The sequence below is a fragment of the Amblyraja radiata genome, chromosome 3 (genome assembly GCF_010909765.2).
Source record: "Amblyraja radiata isolate CabotCenter1 chromosome 3, sAmbRad1.1.pri, whole genome shotgun sequence".
NCBI lineage: Eukaryota > Metazoa > Chordata > Chondrichthyes > Rajiformes > Rajidae > Amblyraja > Amblyraja radiata.
The window spans coordinates 118,671,422-118,695,412 of NC_045958.1; the positions used below are offsets into that span (position 1 = coordinate 118,671,422).

Sequence of the window (23,991 nt, forward strand, 5' to 3'; positions counted from 1 at the left end):
AAGAATTCTTTGTTACTTTATTCGTGCACATTATATACAAGCAAGAGATTCATAAAAAGTGTTCACTAAAACCTGTTACAAATATAAAAAAGTATACATACATATACAAATAGAATACACGGGAGCTAAAAACTAAATTAAGTTTAAAAATGCTTATTACTTTTTGTTCTCGTAGGGAGCACAATAAGGATGAGAATTTGTAATTATGAAAAATAAAACAGATGTCAGATTATACAGTAAAAACAACAAATATGCTAGATATATTCAGTATGTCAGGCAGCATCTGTGGAGAGGGAAGATATCAGGTTTTCAAACAAGTAGTCTTTTCTATCAGCAGCCAAAACCTATGCTGGAGTTCTGGAGATAGTTAACTTTTCACAAATGCTCTTTCCCTCCACAGATGCTGCTGAGGAATTCCAGTGTACAATGCTAGTTTTGCAGATTTCCAGCATCTGTGGATTTTTGCTTTGCAACTTGATCATCTTGAAGCAATAGAAAAAGATCATATAAGACTTGTTCTGCATGTTCCTTAGAAGTTATCATTCCAGTTCATGACTTTATCATATTCTTGAATTCTCTGTTTGATATGGGAGAGTTTGTTTTTCAAATATTCACAACGTTCTTTTTTCTCCAGGAATGTGGGATCCTGCACAGAACAATAATAGTAGCAATGTTACAAAATTTTGAGATTTTTAAAATCAAGTCTGCAATTTATCCCACCAGATAAAGCAAAAAAATAAGTTTAATTTGACACCTAATTCACTTTCATATCTCAAGTATTTAAAAAGTTATGGCCATTTTCATTATCGGAAATGAGCATCTTGTTCCCTATTGATTTTCTATGGACATAACAAAAAAGCTGTGATCGTGAACAGTCAAAAGCCCATAACTTTCTTAAAAATTAAGAGAACTGAATGAAATTTTCAGTTATCATAGATTGAAGCATTCTGAAACAAATATAAAATAATCTTACTTGGATGACCTGAAATTAAAGCATATAATTAGTTAGTTACCTAATTGTAGCTAATTTCAGACTTCAATTACTAGATCTAAACATCTATCCATTTCTTAATAAATGATTAACATTTTAAATAGCCTAAATGTCCAAATAATATTCACAAATAATTCACAATAAAACATGATTTTTAAATCTCATTTACATTAATTTATAGACCAAATGGAAGGAATTTAGTGTTCAATTGCTGTAAATTAAAGTCCATTTAAATCAGCTTTCCAGTGGGTCCCTGTGGAACGCGCTGGTTTAGAACGTTCACATTGCGGTAGATTTGTGCCCCCAAATGCCGAGAAAAATACTGCGGGATATAATGGGCCCAAAATGAGCTACTCGCAATATTAAACTTTGTATAAAGGGATCTTTAGAAGCCCTTTTTAATGTAAAAATATACAGCTTACCTTCAGTTGTCTGCTTTATGAGACCCTGCGGTTGCTGGTGGTCGCGGGTTTAGAGATTGATTTTTAAACTACTATAACTATTATTCAAGGCCTTTAAAACTAATAATAGCTTTTGCGACGGGGTCTTTCAGCGATTTTTCGTTAATATTTTACAAGGCTGAACATCTTCGATTGGAACAGCCTAGAGAAAATCGCGTTTTAAACCCGCCCCCTCTAAACGGCACCAAAATCGCGCACACCCGCAGCGACAGATTTTCAGCGACGCTTCAGGTAGGCTTTGCAACATACCTAATAATAGTCATATCATCCGGTGTCTTAAGGTTAATATTTACACCTGTCTAGCTGTGAAAGATTTTCCACCAAAAAACCTCCCGTTAGCTGCCACCCCCATAGTTAGGCATGGTCCTTTACCCGAGTTAGCCTTCTTGTCATCATTATTCCAGTTTCTCAGCCTCCAAGTTCACAATTATAAGCATACATAATGGACGGGTAGGAAAAGCTCACCTGGCCCAGGTATCAAAACCTTATTCAAATCCAAGTGTTAATAATCTAAGAGAGGCATAAAGATCAAAATGCACACCTCATTACCTCTGTAATTGGTGGACCACAATGACCATGTTAGCGGGTCCTGCATCTTTTGACATTTCTACCAGGTTGAGCCTGATCCTATCGACAGTGTAACGTGTTGCAGTCAAAATAATGAGAATATTCACTTCTGACGGAGACTGATGTATGGTGATAATACTCATCTGTAGCATTAGTTACTTTCTTGCAGTTAAACATGCAGTAGTGTAGAACTAGCAGAAATTTGCTAAAATTCTCGCAATACCTATTTTTGTGGAATCAAAACCATTATCCAGGACATAAAGCATAGTGCAGATCCCACCATCATCATGGATGCATCTCAACATGGCCTGATCAATTTATATTTCAATTTACCACCTTAGCAACAGATAATTTATTTTTAAAATGTTAACAGTTTTACTCACATTTTTCTTCTTCTGATACTCATGGAAAACTTTTGTGATCCTGTCATACTCCTAATGGTTAGAAAAGAGAGATGTTTCATTAGATTGTAATTAATAATGTCTGGTTGTCTGAATATCAAACAGAAGTTGGTAATGGAACGAATAAGTTATTTTCTTACCCCACTCACAAAATTATTTAATAAAAAGATAAAACCCAGTGAATGTTGCCTGTTATTAACTTTGAAGAACCTATATAGATGCAAGCTGTGTTTTACAATTGGGGCAGAGGGATAAAGGCAAGCAACGCCAAAGCACCCTCATATCTTGGATGGAATCAGATCTCTCCAGGTGTCCTCTCAATCAGAGACACAAGATGGAGGAAACAACACAGCAAGGGTTCACCAAGATTTGCATTGGTTCCGCTAGCAGGAAAGCTTATAATGGGACTCTTCTGCTTAGACTGGGACATCTGTCTGCTGAATTGATACCAGACTAATATCTAATGCAGACTAGTGCAAACCCATTTAAATGTTACAAAAAAAAAGTTAACAAATCATTAAAAGGCAAAGACAAACAAAGTATGATGAGTTGGTTGATGGAGAATAACATGGAAAATGTACAATTATCTTCTTTGAAAGAGAGGACAAAAGCAAAACCATTAGATTGTAAAACAAGGAAATCTTGTGGTTCTCGTATAGGAAAAAAGCTAACGTAGAGTGCAATAAGTGATTGGGAAGGCGAATGCAATGTTGTTTTTTATTGTAGTACAAAGTACGGAGGCAATTATTTAACTTCACAGGGCACTGGTGAGATATTCAAGGAAGGATGGGCTTGCACTGCAAATAGTTCACTTGCTTGATTTCTGGGTTGAAGGGACTTGCGTATGAAGAAACGATTGAGCAGGCAGTGCCGACAGACAGCAGTTTAGAAGAATGAAAGGTGATCATGTTGAAAGATAAGATTCTGAGGCTGACCAGCAGGCTAGATGCCAACAGGATGCTTTTCCCAGTGGAGGTATCTAGAACAAGGAGCCACCCACAATGGAGTTCATCATGAGTTTATTCATCTCTCCTCCAGCAAGTTGTGAAGATGGAGTCAAGGTGTTCAGGGTGTGAGTGGGAAGGAGGCTGAGGCAAAGGTGAATGGGCCATGATACTTCTGAATGGAGGCACAGCCATGTAGAGCCATCTGGTTGTGTTTCTTATCTTATTTTCTTTTAGCTGCTTAACATCCTAGGTAGCTGGTTTCCCTGCCTACACGTAGCGCCTCTCTGCCTTGCGTCTTGCTGATCATGCTGGGAGGTGGGTTCCAAGTAGAAGACTGCACCTTGGGCTCCAAGACTGCAACAGACTCCAAGGAAAGGAATTCCAGCTGCCCGTACCTTGCTCACCACACCCCACTGGTCAAAACCTCCTAAACTGAAAAGTAATCCATTTATTCCCTCCCCCTTTCTGTCAATTAACCAATCTTCCATCCATGGAAGTATGTTACGCTAATTAATGTGGTCTCACTTTCATACCTTCATACGGAGATACGAATTGAGAAGAAAAATAGGAAAAAGGAGAGTACACAGATCGTTGAAGAACATCTAAACTAATCTTGGATTCCATGCATATTTATGAAGATCTCACGCAGTGTATAAGTTGTTAAAGTGGAGAATTATGCACAGCAGAATTAATACCTTTAATCTAGATGACACCACCACTGTTAGTCAAAACTTAGCGAGTTTTTTTTAATGTTTGGGAAGGAATTGCAGATGCTGATTTATACTGAAGATAAACACTAAAAGCTGGAGTAACTCGGTGGATCAGGCAGCAACTCTGAACAAAAGGAATAGGTGCCGTTTCAGGTCGGAACCCTTCTTCTGAAATTAAACATGCAGGTTCAGCAGGCAGTGAAGAAAGCTAATGGCATCTTGGCCTTCATAACGAGAGGATTTGAGTATAGGAGTAAAGAGGTCCTTCTGCAATTGTACAGGACCTTGGCGAGACCACATCTGGATTGAGTATTGTGTGCATTTTTGGTATCCTAATTTGAGGAAGGACATCTTGCTATTGAGGCAGTGCAGCTGAGGTTCACGAGGTTAATCCCCGGGAATGTCATACGAGGAAAGATTGGAAAGACTGGGCTTGTATTCACTGGAATTTAGGATGAGTGGGAATCTGATAGAAACATATAAAATTATAAAAGGACTGGACAAGCTAGATGCAGGAAAAATGTTCCCAATGATGGGGGAGTCCAGAACCAGGGGTCACAGTCTAAGAATAACGGGGAGGCCATTTAAAACTGAGATGAGAACAAACCTTTTCACCCAGAGAGATGTGAATTTGTGGAATTCTCTGCCACAGAAGGCAGTAGAGGCCACTTCACTGGATGACTTTAAAAGGGACTTAGATAGAGCTCTAGCGGAATCAAGGGATAAGGGGAGAAGGCAGGCACGGTTTACTGATTGTGGATGATCAGCCATGATCACAATGAATGGCGGGGCTGGCTCAAAGGGCCAAATGGCCTCCTCCTGCACCTATTTTCTATGTTTCAGACTGAAAGAGATTTGCCTGACCTGCAGAGTATTTTTTTAAGGTACACAAAAATGCTGGAGAAACTCAGCGGGTGCAGCAGCATCTATGGAGCGAAGGAAATAGGCTTGTATTATTTTTTTAAGTTGATTTTTAAGAAAGGTTAGGAACAAACACAAACTTTGCTGTTGGATAAACTGGTACAATCCTATAATGAAAGGAATATCAAATGATAGTGGCAAAAAAAAAAAAAAAAGCTTTTTAATGGTTGAAGTTCACACAATGTGTTAAAAAAGGATAAATGATCAATTCATTCCTCTAGGTCTTCCAAAAAAGTGCCGGCAACTTCTAGACCATGTGTGATCCTCATGGGTGAATCAGTCAGAAAACGTGTTTATGCATATGTGACAGAGACAGAGAGGGCAGGGGGCAGAGAATCACAGTTCAATTTTCCACAAAGGCTGGAGACATAGAAGCCAATTATAACATTCCATTAGCAACTTAACTGCAAATATAAGTTAATGTCTCAAAAATCTGAAAGTAATTGAAAAATGAGTATGTTGGGAAAATGAGGCTTTTTCCCCCCCAATACATACAAGCATTGTACAAAGACTTACCGTGAGCATAAGTATGTAAGCTAGCAACAAGAAAAAAAAAACATGAATCATAATCCCAAGAAAACACAGCCCCACCAAGGATAGTGAGGCCACTAAAGGTCTATTTTCCGCTTGGTGCCATAAATAAAATGCTGTAGATGTTAAATGTAGGTTCAGGAACAAAAGCTGACCAAAGCAGCAAAAGGGATGCTTCTATACTCATGTGAGCAAGCAAACTGGCCTTATCTGAAAGTGGCGCTGCAAAACATCGTGTGGATTGTCACAGTGTTGCCTTCCTGAACCAATCAGCATCACACTTGAATACTACTTTTTCTTGAAAACAAATCACTTTTTTGGTATATTACTTTTTTTCTACAACCATACGTGTATGTGGAACAATCAATTCCCTTGCATTTTAATTTGCTGTCATTAAGCTCGTAGTTAAATGCTAGATAGTAAACTGGGATCCATATAGATTTAACGAGATGCACCAACCTGTTGGGACCCTGCATGCTGAGGAAGTCTGCTCATCATGGCATCCATCTCATTGAACTTTTTCAGAACCATTTGCACTTCTCCATGAAGTTCTTTGTATTCTGCATGTTGATCGTTAAATACAGCTTTGTAACGTTCTCGTTCTTCAGGTGTTCTGATAGAAGGATACTTACTAAAACAAAAAGTTTTTTCTTTATTTAAATTCATGCAACTCAGTGCCCCGTCTAGTTTATTTTAAAAATGATGCCAATGTTTGAGTATATAGCTCATACATATCGGCAATCAAGTAAGTACACCATTTGTATTTGCACATGCATCGGCTATCAGCATGCTATCAGCCTGCTAATATTTATAGTCTAATCCATCTGTCAACAGATTTATACGTTGGTTAGACCATATGAGGAATACTGCTTTGTGTTACTATACGAGGGAAGGATAGTCCAGGATTATATGCAGAAATGTACCCCAGGTTGCTGGGATGGAGCATATCAATTATGAGGAGAGACGGGATAGATAATAGGTGCAGGAGTAGGCCATTCGACCCTTCAAGCCAGCACCACCATTCAATGTGATCATGGCTGATCGTCCACAATCAGTACCCCGTTCCTGCCTTCTCCCCATATCCCCCGACTCTGCTATCTTTAAGAGCCCTATCTAGCTCTCTCTTGAATGTATCCAGAGAACCGGCCTCCACCGCCCTCTGAGGCAGAGAATTCCACAGACTCACAACTCTGTGTGGAAAAAGTGTTTCCTCATCTTTGTTCTAAATGGCTTACCCCTTATTCTTAAACTGTGGTCCCTGGTTCTGGGCTCCCCCTGTAGCTGGTGTTTGTTTTCGTTGGGACAAAGGAGGCTGGGGGGGGGCAGGGAACTGACATGGGTTTGCAAAATTAAGGGATATAGATGGGAGAAATGTCTTCCCTGTAGCAGGTTTATCCAAATCAGATGACATAAATTCAGGATAAGGGGAAAGAGGTTTAGGGGAGATTGAAGGAAGATGATTTTTTTTACCCAAAGGATGGGTGAAATCTGGAACACACAGCTGGAATGCGAGTAGGTACTCACACAATATTTATGTCTAAAAGAGAAAGCTAAATTGCTGTGGATCGTGGTCATAAATTGAATGATTATAGTTGGGTACTTCATGTAGTAGAGACAAGTGATCAAAGAGCCCATTTCTGCACTGGGCGACACTAACATAAACACCAAGGTACACTGCCTCTATCTGACTATAAAACACTCTTCTTAATTGAACACTTCTATGCCCAATGCAACAGTGCGTCAAGAAAGAAAGTCTGCAAGAACTGGGGAAATTACCTTTAGAAAGGAGATGAGGAGAAATATCTTTTAGTTAGAGGGAGTTGAATCTGTGGAATTCATTGCAACAGAAGGCTGTGGAGGAAAAGTCAATGGATATCTTATAAGGCGAAGATTGACCAATTCTTGATTAGTATAGGTGTCGGAGGTTATGGGGAGTATGGTTATGGTTAAGAATGGGGTTGACGAAATATACGAAATAAAAAATACGAAAGAAAAATACGAAATAAAAAAATATCAAGTTGGTATATCCCTTTCTGCTCGGTCTTCATAATGGAGCTTTTGTTTCCTTTTCTCTCTTTTCTTTTCTATGGCCTATTTCTTACCTTTTTTCCCTAACTCTTTGCTTAACAGGTCTTTCTTTTTGATCACATTTTTACAATATCACAACTCTCTCACTTTCTTTACTTTTCTCTCTTTTTAAAGCTTAAAAAATGAAGTGGTACAATAAATGTAATAAGATATATTTGGCTTGTATTATTGTAATGCACAGTACTTCTAATAAATAAAATTATATCAAAAAAAAGAATCGGGTTGAGAGGGAAAGATAGATCAGCCATGATTGAATGTTGGGAGTAGACTTGATGGGCTGAATGGTCTAATTTTGTTCCTATCACTTATGAATTACTGGAAAACAATTTATGAACTTCATCAAGGCAAATCATGGCAAATTATCAAGCTGAATATTAGGAAGAAATGACCTAAAGAGTAAGATAACAGTGTCCATGTATTGATGGATGTTATCTAACAGACTTCAGAAGAGTCTCAGGTAGATTTCACACAAAAGATTGTAAAGAAAATGTGAATATGTGGAGCTTGATAGTCAGGTAATTGAATTGTTGACAAGACTATTAGAAGCTAGGATATTCAATGAGTATAGTCTTTTTGGTCATAGAAACATAGAAAATAGGTGCAGGAGGCCATTCGGCCCTTCGAGCCAGCACCGCCATTCATTGTGATCATGGCTGATCATCCCCTATCAATAACCCGTGCCTGCCTTTTCCCCATATCCTTTGACTCCACTAGCCCCTAGAGCTCTATCTAACTCTCTCTTAAATCCATCCAGTGACTTGGCCTCCACTGCCCTCTGTGGCAGGGAATTCCATAAATTCACAACTGTCTGGTTGAAAAAGTTTCTCACCTCAGTCTTAAAAGACCTCCCCTTTATTCTAAGACTGTGGCCACTGGTTCTGGACTCAACCAACATTGGGAACATTTTTCCTGCATCTAGCTTGTCCAGTCCTTTTATAATTTTATATGTTTCTATAAGATCCCCCCTCACTCTTCTAAACTCCAGTGAATACAAGCCAAAAACAAGCGAATACAAGCCTCCAGTGAAAACAAGCCAGTGGTCACCTGCACTAATGAAATCAAATGGATTCTGTTTGCCTATATTAACATGGAATGATTGGCCTTTGTTCAATCTATGCTCGTGCTAGAAAGACTGGCTTAAGGATCACATGCGAAGACATGAAGCAAAAAAATCAGACCAGAGACATAGGTTTTATGGACAAGCTCTATGTAATTCACCAGAATGAGGTGGGAAGAAAGAAGAAAAACTAGGAATCAAACATATGGGCTGGAGATCAAGGACCAATACTCAGCTAATCAACTGGTACCAGTCTTGTGCATCAGGGCAAGGGAACATACACATTTTAAAATCACCAGGTGTTTTACAATTTAATCGCTAGGCTATGTAAAAAACTCCCTTTACACAGCATTAAAAATGACAGAAAAAAATAAATGTATTAATAAGCTTGATCAATTCATCAGTTGGAAGAACTCAGCGGGACAGGCAGCATCTCCGGAGAGAAGGAATGGGTGATGTTTCAGGTCGATATCCTTCTTCAGACTGGTTAGGGATAAGGGAAACAAGACGGTGAAATAGAGGGTTAAAGAACAATGAATGAAAGATATGCAAAAATGTAACGATGGTAAAGGAAACAAGTTGTTGTAGGGTGAAAATGAGAAGCTAGTGCAACTTGGTTGGGGGAGGGATAGAGAGAATTCTCATTTTCACTGTACAAACATCTTACAATGGCCTGTTTTCGTTATCATAGTTACTTTTTTGCATATCTTTCATTCATTGTTCTTTATCTCTCCACATCACCGTCTATATCTCTCGTTTCCCTTATCCCTAACCAGTCTGAAGGGTCTCGACCTGAGATGTCACCCATTCCTTCTCTCCACAGATGCTGCCTGTTACTACAGGTTTTTGTGTCTATCTTCGGTTTAAACCAGCATCTGCAGTTCTTTCTTACACATCAGTTGGAAGAACTATTTCAGATCATTGTAAGCAAGGGAAACTAATGTTTCAGCGAACTGCAAATAAACAATGACAACATTTTGGTAACATGCGGCGACACAGCGGTAAAGTTGTTGCCTTACAACGCTTGCAGCACCGGACACCCCGGGTTCGATCCAGTCTAGGGGTGCTGTCTGTATGGAGTGTATGTGTAAATTGGTGTGTGTAGGATAGCGTTAATGTGCGGGGATCACTGGTCGGTGTGGACTCAGTGGGTCGAAGGGCCTGTTTCCGCGCTGTATCTCTAAACTAAACTAATGCACTTCCCAGACATGGAAATGCAGATGCTGGTTTACAAAAAAAAGACAAAGTCTGAAGAACGGTTCTGCCCCAAAATGCCACCTATCCATGTTCTGCAGGTATTCTGCCAGACCCAATGAGTTACTCGTCTTTGTCTTTTTTTATACTCAACTGTATTAGTTAGGCAAATCTTTATCAACGAAATCTGATATAACATAACGGATCTTACAAGAATTGGAAACAAGCATGCTATTGAAATTATACAGCTTTTAATGTAATGTTGTGCAAAAGCTCCTGATCAATTCCAAATGATCTTCAGTATTAAGTCAGATTCTGTTTTGTACAATTTTCATGGACAACCTAATAATGAACATTTTGGAATTCACACTAGAATAATCACACCAAAGTACTCAAAAAAGAAACAACCCCACGGAATATCTCCTGATAGGAGACAACTCCTTCAAAAGGGGAGTGATGGACAACAGTTGAAAATAATGAGCAATTTTAGCAGGAGGAGAAAGGGTAGAAATAAGAAAAGCTTTGTTGACAATTAACATGGGGCAACAACGGTTATTTGATATAACCATTTAAAAATCACTGCATTTCCTTGATCTGTCTGGCAAAATGGTTAAGAAACTGTGTGAAGCAATAGCTATCAACACAAATTGTGGTATCCCTACACAAACTCCTGGAATAAAAACCCAATCTCTGTGAAATTGGGAAACACAACCCTATTGACTCACACACTCCTCAGAGACAGTATGTAATCCCTGTTGGCAGGCAGGCAGCCTTGCTTAGACATGTACTACGGACTGAAAGTTGAATCTTACAAAACCTGTACTCACGCTAAGTAGTCAGCCATAACAAGTGGTTTTGGAATGTGACCCGCAGGAATGTATCCACTACGTACCGCTGGTTTCATTTCAACTGGCTGCAATTCTTTGCGGCTTGCGTCAGTTACTACAGACCTCGCATTAGATCGCAACGCCTGCTAAAATTAAAACATAATACAATTCGTAAGAACACAGGAATTTAATGAATTGAATAAATCATTGCCCACTGAATGTTCCTCAAGTTTCAGAAATACATCTTCCTCTAAGATTTATAAAGGATACAAACGATACAAAGGACATTTATTATCACATACACCAATTGGTGTAGTGACTTGCCATTGCAGCACACAAATAAAGATAAGACACAACATTAAAGAATTTAACAATAAACATAAAAACATCCCCCCACAATGGTTCCCACTGTGGGGGAAGGCAGCAAAAGTCCAGTCCTGTCCCCTGTTCACCCATAGTCAGGCCTATTGGGGCCTCCGCAGTCGCCGCTACAGCAGCCCGATGCTTCAGGCCCTCTCGCCGGATGATGGAGCTCTGGCGTCGGGTGAACACTCTTAGCGGCTCGGAATGTCTGGAGCGGCCGCTTCCTCCCCGGAGACCGCGGCTCCCGAAGTCCACGGGTCGCGCTGGTCGGAGCTCCGACACTGGTGACCTCGGCTTGAGATCCCAGGCTCCGCGGTGTTTAAAGCTCAGCGCCGCCCGCGGCCACAGCTCTTCGTATGTTGGAGTCGGCGGTCTCAGCACTCCGGAGCCCATCGCACGGCGACCCGGGTAAGGCATCGCCAGGCGACCCGGGTAAGGCATCGCCCGCTCCGTGATGGTGCTTCAGCGCTCCGCTGCCGCTGAAGCTGAAGTCCTGGCCGGTCCCGGCAGGAAAACACCGCTCCAGTCTGTTGGTAGGCCGCAAGGAAGGGGCGAAAACACGGTTCGGAGAAAAGCCGCATCTCCGACCAGGTAGGGACTGAGAAATATAGTTTCCCCCTTCCCCCCCCCACATAAAAGACTAGAAGACCTCCAAAACAAACACTTTTAAATACCTTAAATTTTAAAAAAGGGTGAAAGGACTAACAGCTGCTGGCAGGGCAGCCATACTCGACGGCACCCCCTTGGCGTTGAGTAAACTGCAGAGTGAGTTAACTGAGCTACTTTTGATGTCATATTTGATCACATGCAACATCAACAAGCCTGAGAAAAATGGATGATATTGAAGGGGAAACCTTCCCAATGGCTTGTATCACGCTACCATGGAAAGGGATGACCAAATCTAAGTCCAACATTTATTCCCTCCACAACTACTTTGCCAAGATGTAACAAAATAAAGACACAAGAATAAGACACAACGTATGGAAGGTTGGCAGGTTGTTCTGGAAGACTGGGATCCAGGGAGAGCTAGCTAATTGGATATAGTATTGGCTTGATGGTAGGAAGCAGGGGGTAATGGTGAAACTTTGTCTTTTCCACTGGAGGCCCATATTTAGAGGTCTGTTCTATGTCTATTGCTGTTTGTCACCCATACTCATCATGTGGATGAGAATGTACAAGGCATGGTCGGAACATTTACAGATGGCATTAAAATCCAGTGCCCTCCATAATGTTTGTGACAAAGACCCATCATAGAAACATAGAAAATAGGTGCAGGAGTAGGCCATTCGGCCCTTCGAGCCTGCACCGCCATTCAATATGATCATGGCTGATCATCCAACTCAGTATCCTGTACCTGCACTCTCTCCATACCCCCTGATCCCTTTAGCCACAAGGGCCACATCTAACTCCCTCTTAAATATAGCCAATGAACTGGCCTCAACTACCTTCTGTGGCAGGGAGTTCCAGAGATTCACCACTCTCTGTGTGAAAAATGTTTTTCTCATCTCGGTCCTAAAGGATTTCCCCTTTATCCTTAAACTGTGACCCCTTGTCCTGGACTTCCCCAACATCGGGAACAATCTTCCTGCATCTAGCCTGTCCAACCCCTTAAGAATTTTGTAGGTTTCTATAAGATCATTTATTTATTTGCCTCTGTACTCCACAATTTGAGATTGGGTTCAGATCTGGTGAAAAAAATCACATGTGGTTAAAGTGCACATTGTCAGATTTTAATAAAGGCCATTTTTATACATTTTGGTTTCACCATGTAGAAATTACAGCAGTGCTTATACATAGTCCCCCCATTTCAGGGTACCATAATGTTTGAAACAGCAATATCATGTAAATGAAAGTAGTCACGTTCAGTATTTTGCTGCATATCCTTTGCATGCAATGACTGCTTGAAGTCTGCGATTCATGGACATCACCAGTTGCTGAGTGTCTTCTCTGGTGATGCTCTGCCAGGCCTGTATTGCTGCCATCTTCAGCTTATGCTTGTTTTGGGGGCTAGTCCCCTTCAGTTTTCTCTTCAGCATATAAAAGACATGCTCAATTGGGTTCAGATCAGGTGATTGACTTGGCCACTCAAGAATGGACCATTTTTTAGCTTTGAAAAACTCCTTTGTTGCTTTAGCAGTGTGTTTGGGATCATTGTCTTGCTGTGGAATTAGCCACCAGCCAATAGGTTTTGAGGCATTTGTTTGAACTTAAGATAGAATGTGTCCATACACTTCAGAATTCATTATGCTACTACCATCAGCAGTTACATCATCAATGAAGATAAGTGAGCCAGTACCTTCAGCAGCCATACATGCCCAGGCCATAACACCCCCAATACGGTGTTTCACAGATGAGGTGGTTATGCTTTGGATCTTGGGCAGTTCCTTCTCTCCTCCATACTTTGCTCTTGCCATCACTCTGATACAAGTTAATCTTCGTCTCATCTGTCCATAAGGCCTTTTTCCAGAACTGTGATTGTTCTTTTAAGTACTTCTTGGCAAACTGTAACCTGCCGCTATTTTTGCAGCTAGCCAATGGTTTGCATCTTGCAGTGTAGCCTCTGTATTTCTGTTCATGAAGTCTTCTGCAGACAGTGGTCATTGACAAATCCACACCTGAAGAGTGTTTCTGATCTGTCGGACAGGTATTTGGGGATTTTTCTTTATTATAGAGAGAATTCTTCTGTCGTCAGCTGTGGAGGTCTTCCTTGGCCTGCCAGTCCCTTTGTGATTAGTAAGCTCCCAAGTGCTCTCTTTCTTAATGACGTTCCAAACAGTTGATTTTGGTAAGCCTAAGGTTTGGCTGATGTCTCTAACAGTTTTATTCTTGTTTCTCAGTCTCACAATAGCTTATTTGACTTTCCTGACACAACGTTTGGTCCTCATGCTGATAAAAAGCAATAAAAGTTTCCAAATGTGATGCAAAGACTGGGGGAAAGTAGGTGCTGAGAGCTCTCTTATATACCTGCATTAAAGAGGCATTTAAACACACCTGAGCAATTGCAAACACCTGTGAAACCATGTGTCCCAAGCATTATGGTGCTCTGAAATGTGGGGACTATGTATAAACACAGCTGTAATTTCTACATGGCGAAACCAAAATGTCTAAAAATACCCTTTAATAAAATCTGACAAGTGCACTTTAACCATTTTTTTTCTATTACAAATATCAAATTGTGGAGTACAGAGGCAAATAAATAAATGATGGGTCTTTGTCCCAAACATTATGGAGGGCACTGAAGGTGGTATCATAGACAGTGGAAATGGGTATCAAGAATTACAGTGGGATCATGATCAGCTGGGCAAGTGGGCTGCAGAAGGGTAAATGGAATTTAATTCAGATAAGTGCTCGGTGTGGCATTTTGGGAAGAGTGTACATCAAGGCATACAGGTATAAAGACCGCCAGGTAGCGTGGCACAAGGTTTGCCGGGCAGGTACAATATTATCATAATTGGACAGATACATGGACAGGAAAGGTTCAGACGGATATGGATCAAACGCAGGCACATAAAACTAACTTAGATGGTGAAATCTTGATCCGGACGGACAAGTATGTCAAATAACATGTTTCCATGTTGTACGACTCTACGCTTTCATCAACAATACCCGGTATGATACTTTATTTATCAAAATGTACCTTGGTACAGTTAAATTCATTTTTGTATACTGTTCAGTACAAGTATCAGTATACAGAAGCATTTGGGTACATATTAGATAAGCATCCCAGATACAGTACAAGTGTACAGCAGTAGTACACTGAGACAGTATACAGTCGCCAGTTTGGTGCCATTTTCAAGTCCCATTTGTTGTAAGTGCAGGGTTCTTGATCTGACAATGAAAACGCCGTTGCAGGGTTGGCCTGGCTAAGCGTAGCTGTGGTGTCCTCCGCATCCGCTCCACCGCTGTTGGCCGCATCCAGTCCACGTGCTCAGCCTCTTGGAGCGGTTCCTGGTCTAGCCGAGCCCCAGGCTGCTGCAGGGCCTCCAGCGGTCTACTCCCCCATCGAGGCCGTGCTCTCCCTCCCGCAGCCAGTCTGCTTACCAGCCCTCCAGGTGGGTTTCCGTGGGTCCTCGATCTGCAGCAGGTGAACCGGTCCTTCCGGGATGGGTTGCAGTCCACAGCACGGGTCCTCCATCCATGGCGGGCAAGCTGGACCTTCTATGCCCGCTAACACCTCCATCATGGTCTGGTTTGGCTCAGCCACCAAGCATGACACTTGGAGGCTGCAGCGAATCATCCGATCAGCAGAGAAGGTTATTGGCTGCAACCTTCCCTCCATTGATGAACTGTACACTGCAAGGGCCAGGAAGCGAGCGGGCAAGATCATCTCTGACCCCTCTCAAAACCGGCCACAAACTCTTTGAATCACTTCCCTCTGGAAGGCGACTCCGGGCTGTCAAAGCTGCCACAGCCAGATATAAAAACAGTTTTTATCCCCGAGTAGTTGCTCTACTCAACAGCCAAAAATCTGTAGCCTCCCTTTGATCTGGTATTTAGTTGGTTCACATGCTTGATCAATGGTGTTTTATCATTAATGTCTTATTATTATTAATGTTTAGTGTTTTCTGAGTCATTCATAACTGTCACTGTATGTCATGCGTTACTTGTGGGCGGAGCACCAAGGCAAATTCCTTGTATGTGAATACTTGGTCAATAAACTTACTTACTTAATACCTCCAAACCCACTAACCTCCTCCCAATATACCGTTTACATGGAATTTGCACCTCCACCTGTGATCATGTGGGATTTTCAAGGGTTACATAGATGCATAGACAATAGGTGCAGGAATAGCCCATTCGGCCCTTCCAGCCAGCACCACCATTCAATGTGATCATGACTGATCATCCCCAATCAGTACACCGTTCCTGCCTTCTCACCATATCCCTTGATTCCACTAGCCCTAAGAGCTCTATCTAACTCTCTTTTGAATGCATCCAGTGAATCGGCCTCCACTGCCTTCTGAGGCAGAGAATTCCACAAATTCACAACTCTTTGTGTGAAAAGGTTTTTCCTCAGCTCAGTTCTAAATGGCCTACCCCTTATTCTTAAACTGTAACCCCTGGTTCTGGACTCACCCAATATCAGGAACATGTTTCCTACATCTAGCGTGCCCAATCCTCTTAATAATTTTATGTTCCTATACGATTCCCTATCATCCATCTAAATTCCAGCGAATACAAGCCGAGCCGCTCCATTCTTTCACTGATTTCTTCCCACATTCGGAAAATAAAATATTAGTTTCCTACATATTACCTCTCCATGTAAGCAAATTACTCAAATTAATAAGCATGTGAACCTGAAGGGACTAATACGATTGATCTCCTAGGAGCCGACATGGATCCAAATGGTGTCCTTCTGTGACAAGGAAGCAATTTACCCCTCATATTAACCATATTGCACAGAACTTTGAAGATACATTTCCAAATCACCACTTTTGCATGAAATCATGAAATGCTAAATCCAGAAACAAATAAAAATCTTCATCACTGAGGCTGCAGTGGTTCAATTAACAATTGTTCACCACTTTTTGAACAATTAAAGAAAAACTTTAAATGATCTTTCTAATTGTGATCGTACCCCTAGAATGATTGTAAAAAAAAATGCTTTAGTTTGACATATTTGCACCACAGATTTAAGTTGTGTCTGTTTCACTAGCTAACAAAACACTGTGGGTATTCAGAAATAAAAGAGACATTTAAAATGAAATCGATGACTTTAAAAACATCATTCCTACCGTTTCTGTTGATGTGCCAGCTACTGTACTTCTCAGCTGGAAAAAAATGTAAAAGAAAATGAACACCAACTGGATACAAGCTGAAACATTTACATAGTCTGCCTGACTCGCTGAGTATTTCCATTATTTTGTGGGTTTTTTTTAATCCACGTGATTCAAACATTAGGGACACAGACTGAAACCAAAATAGAGCATTGCATGGAATTTAATAAATTCTCAGAATTCTCTACCACAGAAAGGTGTTGAAGCCAAATTATTAAATTACTCTATAAGGCATTAAATCTATCACACGAGGCCAAAGGAATCAAGGGATCTGGAGAGAAAGCAAGAATGGGGGACTTTATTTGGCTGGTGGCCATGCTGAATGGTGGACCAGGCTCCATGCACTAAATAGTCTACCTCTATATTATTTTACATGGTAGGGAAAAAAAAATATATACATATATATATATATATATAAAATAATAGCAAAGCAAAGCGCCACAATTAGTTGATTTTGGCCAAGTCAACTGAAGAAGAAAATATGCACAATTTTCCCACGCTGTCTAATCACTCCTACCCCCTCTGGATATGCTGACCCAAGTTTTAGAATTATTTTGGTTCCTCATAATTCACAATAGATCACTCCTCTGTTGAATGAAATAGCAAATATTAAACTAAACAGGAAGAGTAATGGATTATTTTGTGTGCATGGCTCAACTAAATTTTTTGTGGTTGAAACCAACATGCATGAACAGGCTCGCCAGGATATTAGTCAAGTGGGCGCTAATTTAAACCTTCAAACTAGAATCGCTCTCAATACTTGTTCCAATTTTGATTCTAGAAGGGGAGAGTGGTGGGGATGGTTAGGTCTACGCCAATTCCAGTGTGCGTAAAGGCATATTGAATAATTTTATTCCCCCCCCCCAATATCAACTTTATCTACACCTCTCAATTTTCCACACCTCCTTCACATTGCCCTTCAACCTCCTTTGCTCAAAAGGAAAACAAACCCAGTCTCTTCATTACTGAAATGTCTCATCCCAGGCAACTTTCTGGTGAATATTCTTTGCGCCTCCTCCTGTGCAATCATGCTTGACCAGAACTGCAGATACGTGGACATTCAAACCAAATGATTAATAATATTATTCTGTTCCTTCCCCAAAATATGTCATATGAGGAAAGATTGAAAAGACTGGGCTTGTATTCACTGGAGTTTAGAAGGATGAGGGGGATTCTTATAAAAACATATAAAATCATAAAAGGACTGGACAAGCTAGATGCAGGAAAAATGTTCCCAATGTTGGGCGAGTCCAAAACCAGGGGCCACAGTCTAAGAATAAAGGGGAGGTCATTTAAGACTGAGGTGAGAAAAAAACTTTTTCACCCAGAGAGTTGTGAATTTATGTAATTCCCTGCCACAGAGGGCAGTGGAGGCCAAGTCACTGGATGGATTTAAGGGAGTTAGATAGAGCTCTAGGGGCTAGTGGAGTCAAGGGATATGGGGAGAAGGCAGGCACGGGTTATTGATAGGGGACGATCAGCCATGATCACAATGAATGGCGGTGCTGGCTCGAAGGGCCGAATGGCCTCCTCCTGCACCTATTTTCTATGTTTCTATGTTCCTAAAATAACAACATTTTCTATGAAGAACAAAGAAAGACACACACATTCATTATAAAGATGCATCAGTTTAACAGAAAGATTATTACCTCAAATTCTGCATAGTTATCTCTTTTCCTTTTTGACTCGTGCCTCCAAAGCTTTAGACATACAATGGCACTGATAAGATAGAGGAACATGGTAGCAAATAGAAAGATGACTGCAGCTATTTGTCCGCCTTCTACACGGCAAAATGTAGAATTCAGTGGGGTGTTGAAGAGAGGATAATAGCACAGACCACCACGGTTCATGTCATTCAAATACACTATTGCAGCGGCCAGATAGAGGATAAAAAGAACAATATTCATGGCAAATTCAGTCAATGGCCACCAGTTGGAATCAAGTAAGATGGTGCGATAGTACATGGACATGCCCAGTACAAGTAATATAATGGTGATGACCCACGCCAAGCCAGCAACAACAATAACAAAAGGAGTTTTTGGTCCATCATAGTAGTATCCTCCCTGTAAACTGTTGGCAGCATGACTGTATGGACGAGAGTAACCAAACATATTGTACCATTCATTGTCTTTATGTATGTAGGCACAAACACAAGCAAATACACCTGCTCCAAACAGCAATTGTATTGCCCCCAAGATCCTCAGTAAGCCAGCCCATGATTTCATGTAGGAGTATTTCAAATTGTACACCTCTACCCGCTCGTTGTAGCTTTGCACAGTGCGGGTATGACGATCTAATGAATCATAGGGATCTCGAGGAAGCATAGATTCAACTTCTTTCCGAGAGTTGTAGCTACCCCCAGAGCCTCCATATGGATCCTTGTAAGAACTCTCACCCGATTTCGGCCCTTCTTCTTTGAATTCTTCTTGAGCAGAAGGTGTAGGGGAGGCAGGCGGTGAGCACTCCACTCCATTATTGTCATTGTAAGGATCCATATTCAACTGCTGATTGTCATTTTTACCTTTGAACAAGTTTTTCACAGAATCTGGGACAAAACGTCTAACTGGTTTCAACTCCAGAGCAGTCACCGGTTCATCACCTTCATCCAAATAAAATTCAGAACCCACAGGTGGATGCAGAGGTAGAGGTGGAGGTGGCAGTGGGTCTGCACTCACTGCTAAATTGCAGTCTTTCAGACTTTTGCTGCCAGATGAGGTAAGAGATGGTTGCAACAGCTGATTTTCTATAGGGACCTCATCATATTGCGACACTCTTTCTTGATTCCTCCGAGTTTCATGGGAAGGTCTGGATTTCGGCCCTGAAGACATCAGTACGATTTTCCTCTGCGACTTAAAAATACAGTACATTTTAATTTACAAATCCATTAGTTTAACAACCACACTCTGAGCTCTGAGTTGTGAGTGTCCCATTCTGTTCCAAACCAGTGGCTGCTGCATTTTGATATTCACAAGTCTTATGCCTCTTTCTCCCCCCGACACTGTTCTGTGTGGTCACTCATTCTCCCCACACTTAATTTCAGCTTATGCGAAAAGTCTATTGATCGATCCAATCTGCTGCACGTGTTGCCTGCCCGCCACTCATGTCTCCACTGACCGATATCAGCTCCTCCAGCCCAGCCAACGACAAATTTTCAACCTCAATATAATCCCATTATGGTCTCACCATTCGAAACATAGAAAATAGGTGCAGGAGTAGGCCTTTCTGCCCTTCGAGCCAGAACCACCATTCAATATGATCATGGCTGATCATCCAAAATCAGCACCCCTTTCTGGCCTTTCCCCCCCCCCCCCCCTATCCCGTAACACTGAGAGCTATTATCCATGAGAGTAACTTCCTTCAGTTCAACAACCACATTCTGATCTATATTTTTGAATCTCCCATTCAAACAAACAACAGTAGCTGCATGTTCAAATTCACAAGCCTCGTGCCTATTTCTCCCCCAATCACTTCCACTTCACCGTCCCACTCTCTCCTCCGAGCTATAACAAGCATAGTAGTTCAACCAGTGGTTCAAAACAGAGACGGGAAGTTTCTTTACGTCTTCAACTTTTGTGTTAGTTGTGTAAACAGTCATTTCAATTTTTGGTTCAGTATTTTAACACTTGGAACATGTTCGTGCAAGTGAGATTGGAAAAAATATAAAAAACTTCATACAGCAGACGAAATGCTAATTAGCTATAAATAAGCAGTGCTTGAGATTTTTGTTCTAAACCATGTTTCAAAAAGTAAGGACTTTTAACTAGCATCCCTTTGAGGTGGAGTAAACAATTTACTGATCCAGTGACATCGCAGGAATGAAATCTGGCATTTGAATGGAGAATAACATTATTTATTTCTTTTGCACTTTGTGTTAAGACACAAGACTGAAGAAGGGTCTCAACCCGAAACGCCACCCATTCCTTCTATCCAGAGATACTGCCTTTTCCGCTGAGTTACACCAGCTTTTTGTGTGTGTCTTCGGTTTAAACCAGCATCTGCAGTTCCTTCCTCCGCACTTCGTATTAATATAGGTTATAAACAACAATGAAGATGACAACAACAGGATTGGTTAAACATTAGGCTATAACGTTCAGAAACTTGTGGAATGTCCCAGATTTCCAAATGTGCAGGGAGTATCTCTGCCCGAGTCACTTCTGCTCAGATTTGTGGAGCTGAAATCAAGTTGTATGATATCCTAGAAAACCGTTACACAAAGGAAATCATGTTGTTATGAATGAAGAACACAAGAGCAGGATGAGATCAAATGGCTGTCATTCCCTTTCTGCCATTCAATAAGATCCTGGCTGATTAAAACAAAAATAAACCACTTTCCTGCAATAACTTCACCCCTCTTCATTCACTTAATAGGTAAAACGACTAAACTATTTAATAACTAGTCCTCTGCGTACAAGATTTGAAAATTTCATTCTGGAAGAAGAAAATTCCTCTGAAGGATCTCGACCTGAAATGTCACCTATTCCCTTTCTCCAAAGATGACAGGCAGTGATGAAAGCTAATGGCACTTTGGCCTTCATAACGCGAGGATTTGAGTTTAGGAATAAAGAGGTCCTTCTGCAGTTGTACAGGGCCCTGGTGAGACCACATCTGGAGTATTGTTGTGTAATAGGACCCATACACAGGAGTAATAACTCAGAGTCTTTATTGTAACACAAGCGGAGGAAACATTACATGCTATCGTCTTCATGGTCAGCATCTAGTCTGACAGTGAGAAAGTGACATGCTATATTAATAGTCCAGGGTAGGGTTGAAGATCTGGATTGGACTACATATGGAATGTGCAGCATGCATAATATGTGTGGTGATAGATATAGGCAAAAGATATAAAGGCAGACTAATATGGTTAATGTACAAGTATTGTGTGCAGTTTTGGTCTCCTAATTTGAGGAAGGACAGCTTCCTTCCTCAAATTAGCTTCCTAATTTGAGGCAGTGCAGCGTAGGTTGACAAGGTTAATCCCCGGGATGGCGGGAATGTCAAATTAGGAAAGATTGGAAAGACTGGGCTTGTATTCACTGGAATTTAGGATGAGAGGGGATCTTACAGAAACGTATAAAATTATAAAGGGACTGGACAAGCTAGATGCAGGAAAAATGTTCCCAATGATGGAGGAGTCCAGAACCAGGGGCCACTGTCTAAGAATAAAGGAGAGGTCATTTAAAACTGAGATGAGAAAAAACTTTTTCATCCAGTGAGTTGTGAGTTTGTGGAATTCTCTGCCACAGAAGGCAGTAGAGGCCAATTAACTGAATACATTTAAAAGAGAGTTAGATAGTTCAAGGGGCTAGCGGAATCAAGGGGTGTGGGGAGAAGGCAGGAACGGGTTACTGATTGTGGATGATCATCCATGATCACAATGAATGGCGGTGCAGGCTAGAAGGGCCAAATGGCCTCCCCCTGCACCTATTTTCTTTGTTTCTATGACGCCTGACCCTCTGAGTGACGCCAGCTTTTTGTGTCTGTCTAAGGTTTAGACCAGCATCTGCAGTTCCTCCCTAAATAATAATAATACATTTTATTTATGGGTGCCTTTCAAGAGTCTCAAGGACACCTTACAAAAATTTAGCACTCCTTACATCTCTTCATTGACCAGCATTGACCGGTGGTTAAAACACACCACATTGATCCTGTCAAGCCCAGTAAGAATTTTGATCTAATTTTCAATGAGATCATTCAAAATTCTTACAAGACTTGTTTAGGATTGATGTGGAACTGTTTGCCTTGGCTGTGAGTCAAAGTCTCAAAATAATGTTCACTTTCAACGTTATCACATTCAATCAATGCAATCAGAGCATAGACCCAAAATGAAAATCAAAAGAATTACACAGGTGTTAGAAATGCAAAATGTGAACATAAAAAAGTCACTTGATATTTTAGATAACTTGGTCTGCATTGAAAGCAGCTGGAATCCCACAACATCCGTACATGTGAAACCCCAGAGTAGCAGGATTATAAGTTAACAAAGTTGTGGAAGTAAAAGGCGCTGCCTGAGGCCGGTGGAGCAACTCCATAGAGGTGCGGCTCTGTCTACAGGCAATGCTGTGTCGGCCCTGGCCCCCCAACCCCACATACCCTCCCGCCCGGTACAAACAACACTCACTGCCCTCACCTTCACGGGGTTTGACCGCCGAGAAGACCCTTCTGTTGCAGCGACGGCTCCTCACCTGCCCGCTCGCTCGCTCCCTCCCTCCCTCCTTCCTTCCCTGCCCACAAAGATGGCGGACACTCCCACCCCGTCCCCCTCCCCCTCGCCGTCACATGACGCCCTGACGTCACACCAATACCTGTCCAGGTGTGCAGCCGCTCACCTGTGTGCAGCACATAGAAACATAGAAACATAGAAACTAGGTGCAGGAGTAGGCCATTCGGCCCTTCGAGCCTGCACCGCCATTCAATATGATCATGGCTGATCATCCTAAAGCACCTTTAGGGTTGACTAAGCCACAGGAACACACACACACACACACACACACTAAATTCCAACAGAAAATGCTGGGGAAGCAAAATGTAATTCCAAGAAATGCCGCCAAATTCTTTTAAATTCTTTTAAATTCTTTTAAAATACCTATTTATTTTTTACTAATAAGTGTACATATGTGTTAATGGTTGTCGTGTTTGTATTTTTTTTAACCGGAGATGTAATGGAATTTCGTTGCACTGTATTGTGCAATGACAATAAACGTATTCATTCATTCATTCATTCATTCACAGTCCTCCAGTGCATGACAAAACTTCTAACTGGACATGATCCATCCTTTGTAAACGTTTTTCTAATTCCGTGCATCGCCTAAATTTGTAAACTCACTCTTTAGCCAGATTCTACTATAACTTCATTTATAAATGTTGTGTAGATGACAACACTGTGGTGGAGAGGATCCTACTCTTGGGTTGTAAGCTACCCAAGCAGAATATGAGGTTCTGTTCCTCCAGTTTGTGTGTGGCCTCACTCTGACAAGCCTTTGGTTGTTCTCGCCCATGTAAAGGAGGTCAGTCAAGGACTTTCTTTACCCTCTCTTCTCCCATTGAGCAGAAGATACAATATTATCAAAGCACCTACCACCAGATTCAGGAACAGCTTCGTTCTAACTGTCTTCAGACTATTCAACAGTCTACGCATAAGCTAGGGTGTAGTTCCGAT

The 23,991-nt window shown here is 41.3% G+C and overlaps 1 protein-coding gene across 5 annotated transcripts; it reads right to left on the reverse strand.

Annotated features, from left to right (window-relative positions):
• marveld2 (MARVEL domain containing 2) lies at positions 1-23,076 on the reverse strand. Of its 5 annotated transcripts, none has more exons than XM_033018714.1 (7): positions 22,963-23,076; positions 18,485-19,684; positions 16,794-16,829; positions 10,696-10,841; positions 5,989-6,160; positions 2,403-2,453; positions 1-646 (listed from the first exon to the last, which is right to left on the reverse strand). In XM_033018714.1, the coding sequence occupies exons 2-7, from the start codon at positions 19,661-19,663 to the stop codon at positions 530-532; spliced, it is 1,701 nt and encodes a 566-aa protein (XP_032874605.1). In that variant the 5' UTR covers positions 19,664-19,684; positions 22,963-23,076; the 3' UTR covers positions 1-529. The 5 variants fall into 5 exon arrangements, with proteins under 5 accessions (XP_032874605.1, XP_032874608.1, XP_032874604.1 ...); XM_033018717.1 differs by having other exon boundaries at positions 10,696-10,838; positions 22,957-23,076; XM_033018713.1 differs by having other exon boundaries at positions 22,957-23,076.
• Between the last annotated feature and the right edge of the window lie 915 nt (positions 23,077-23,991).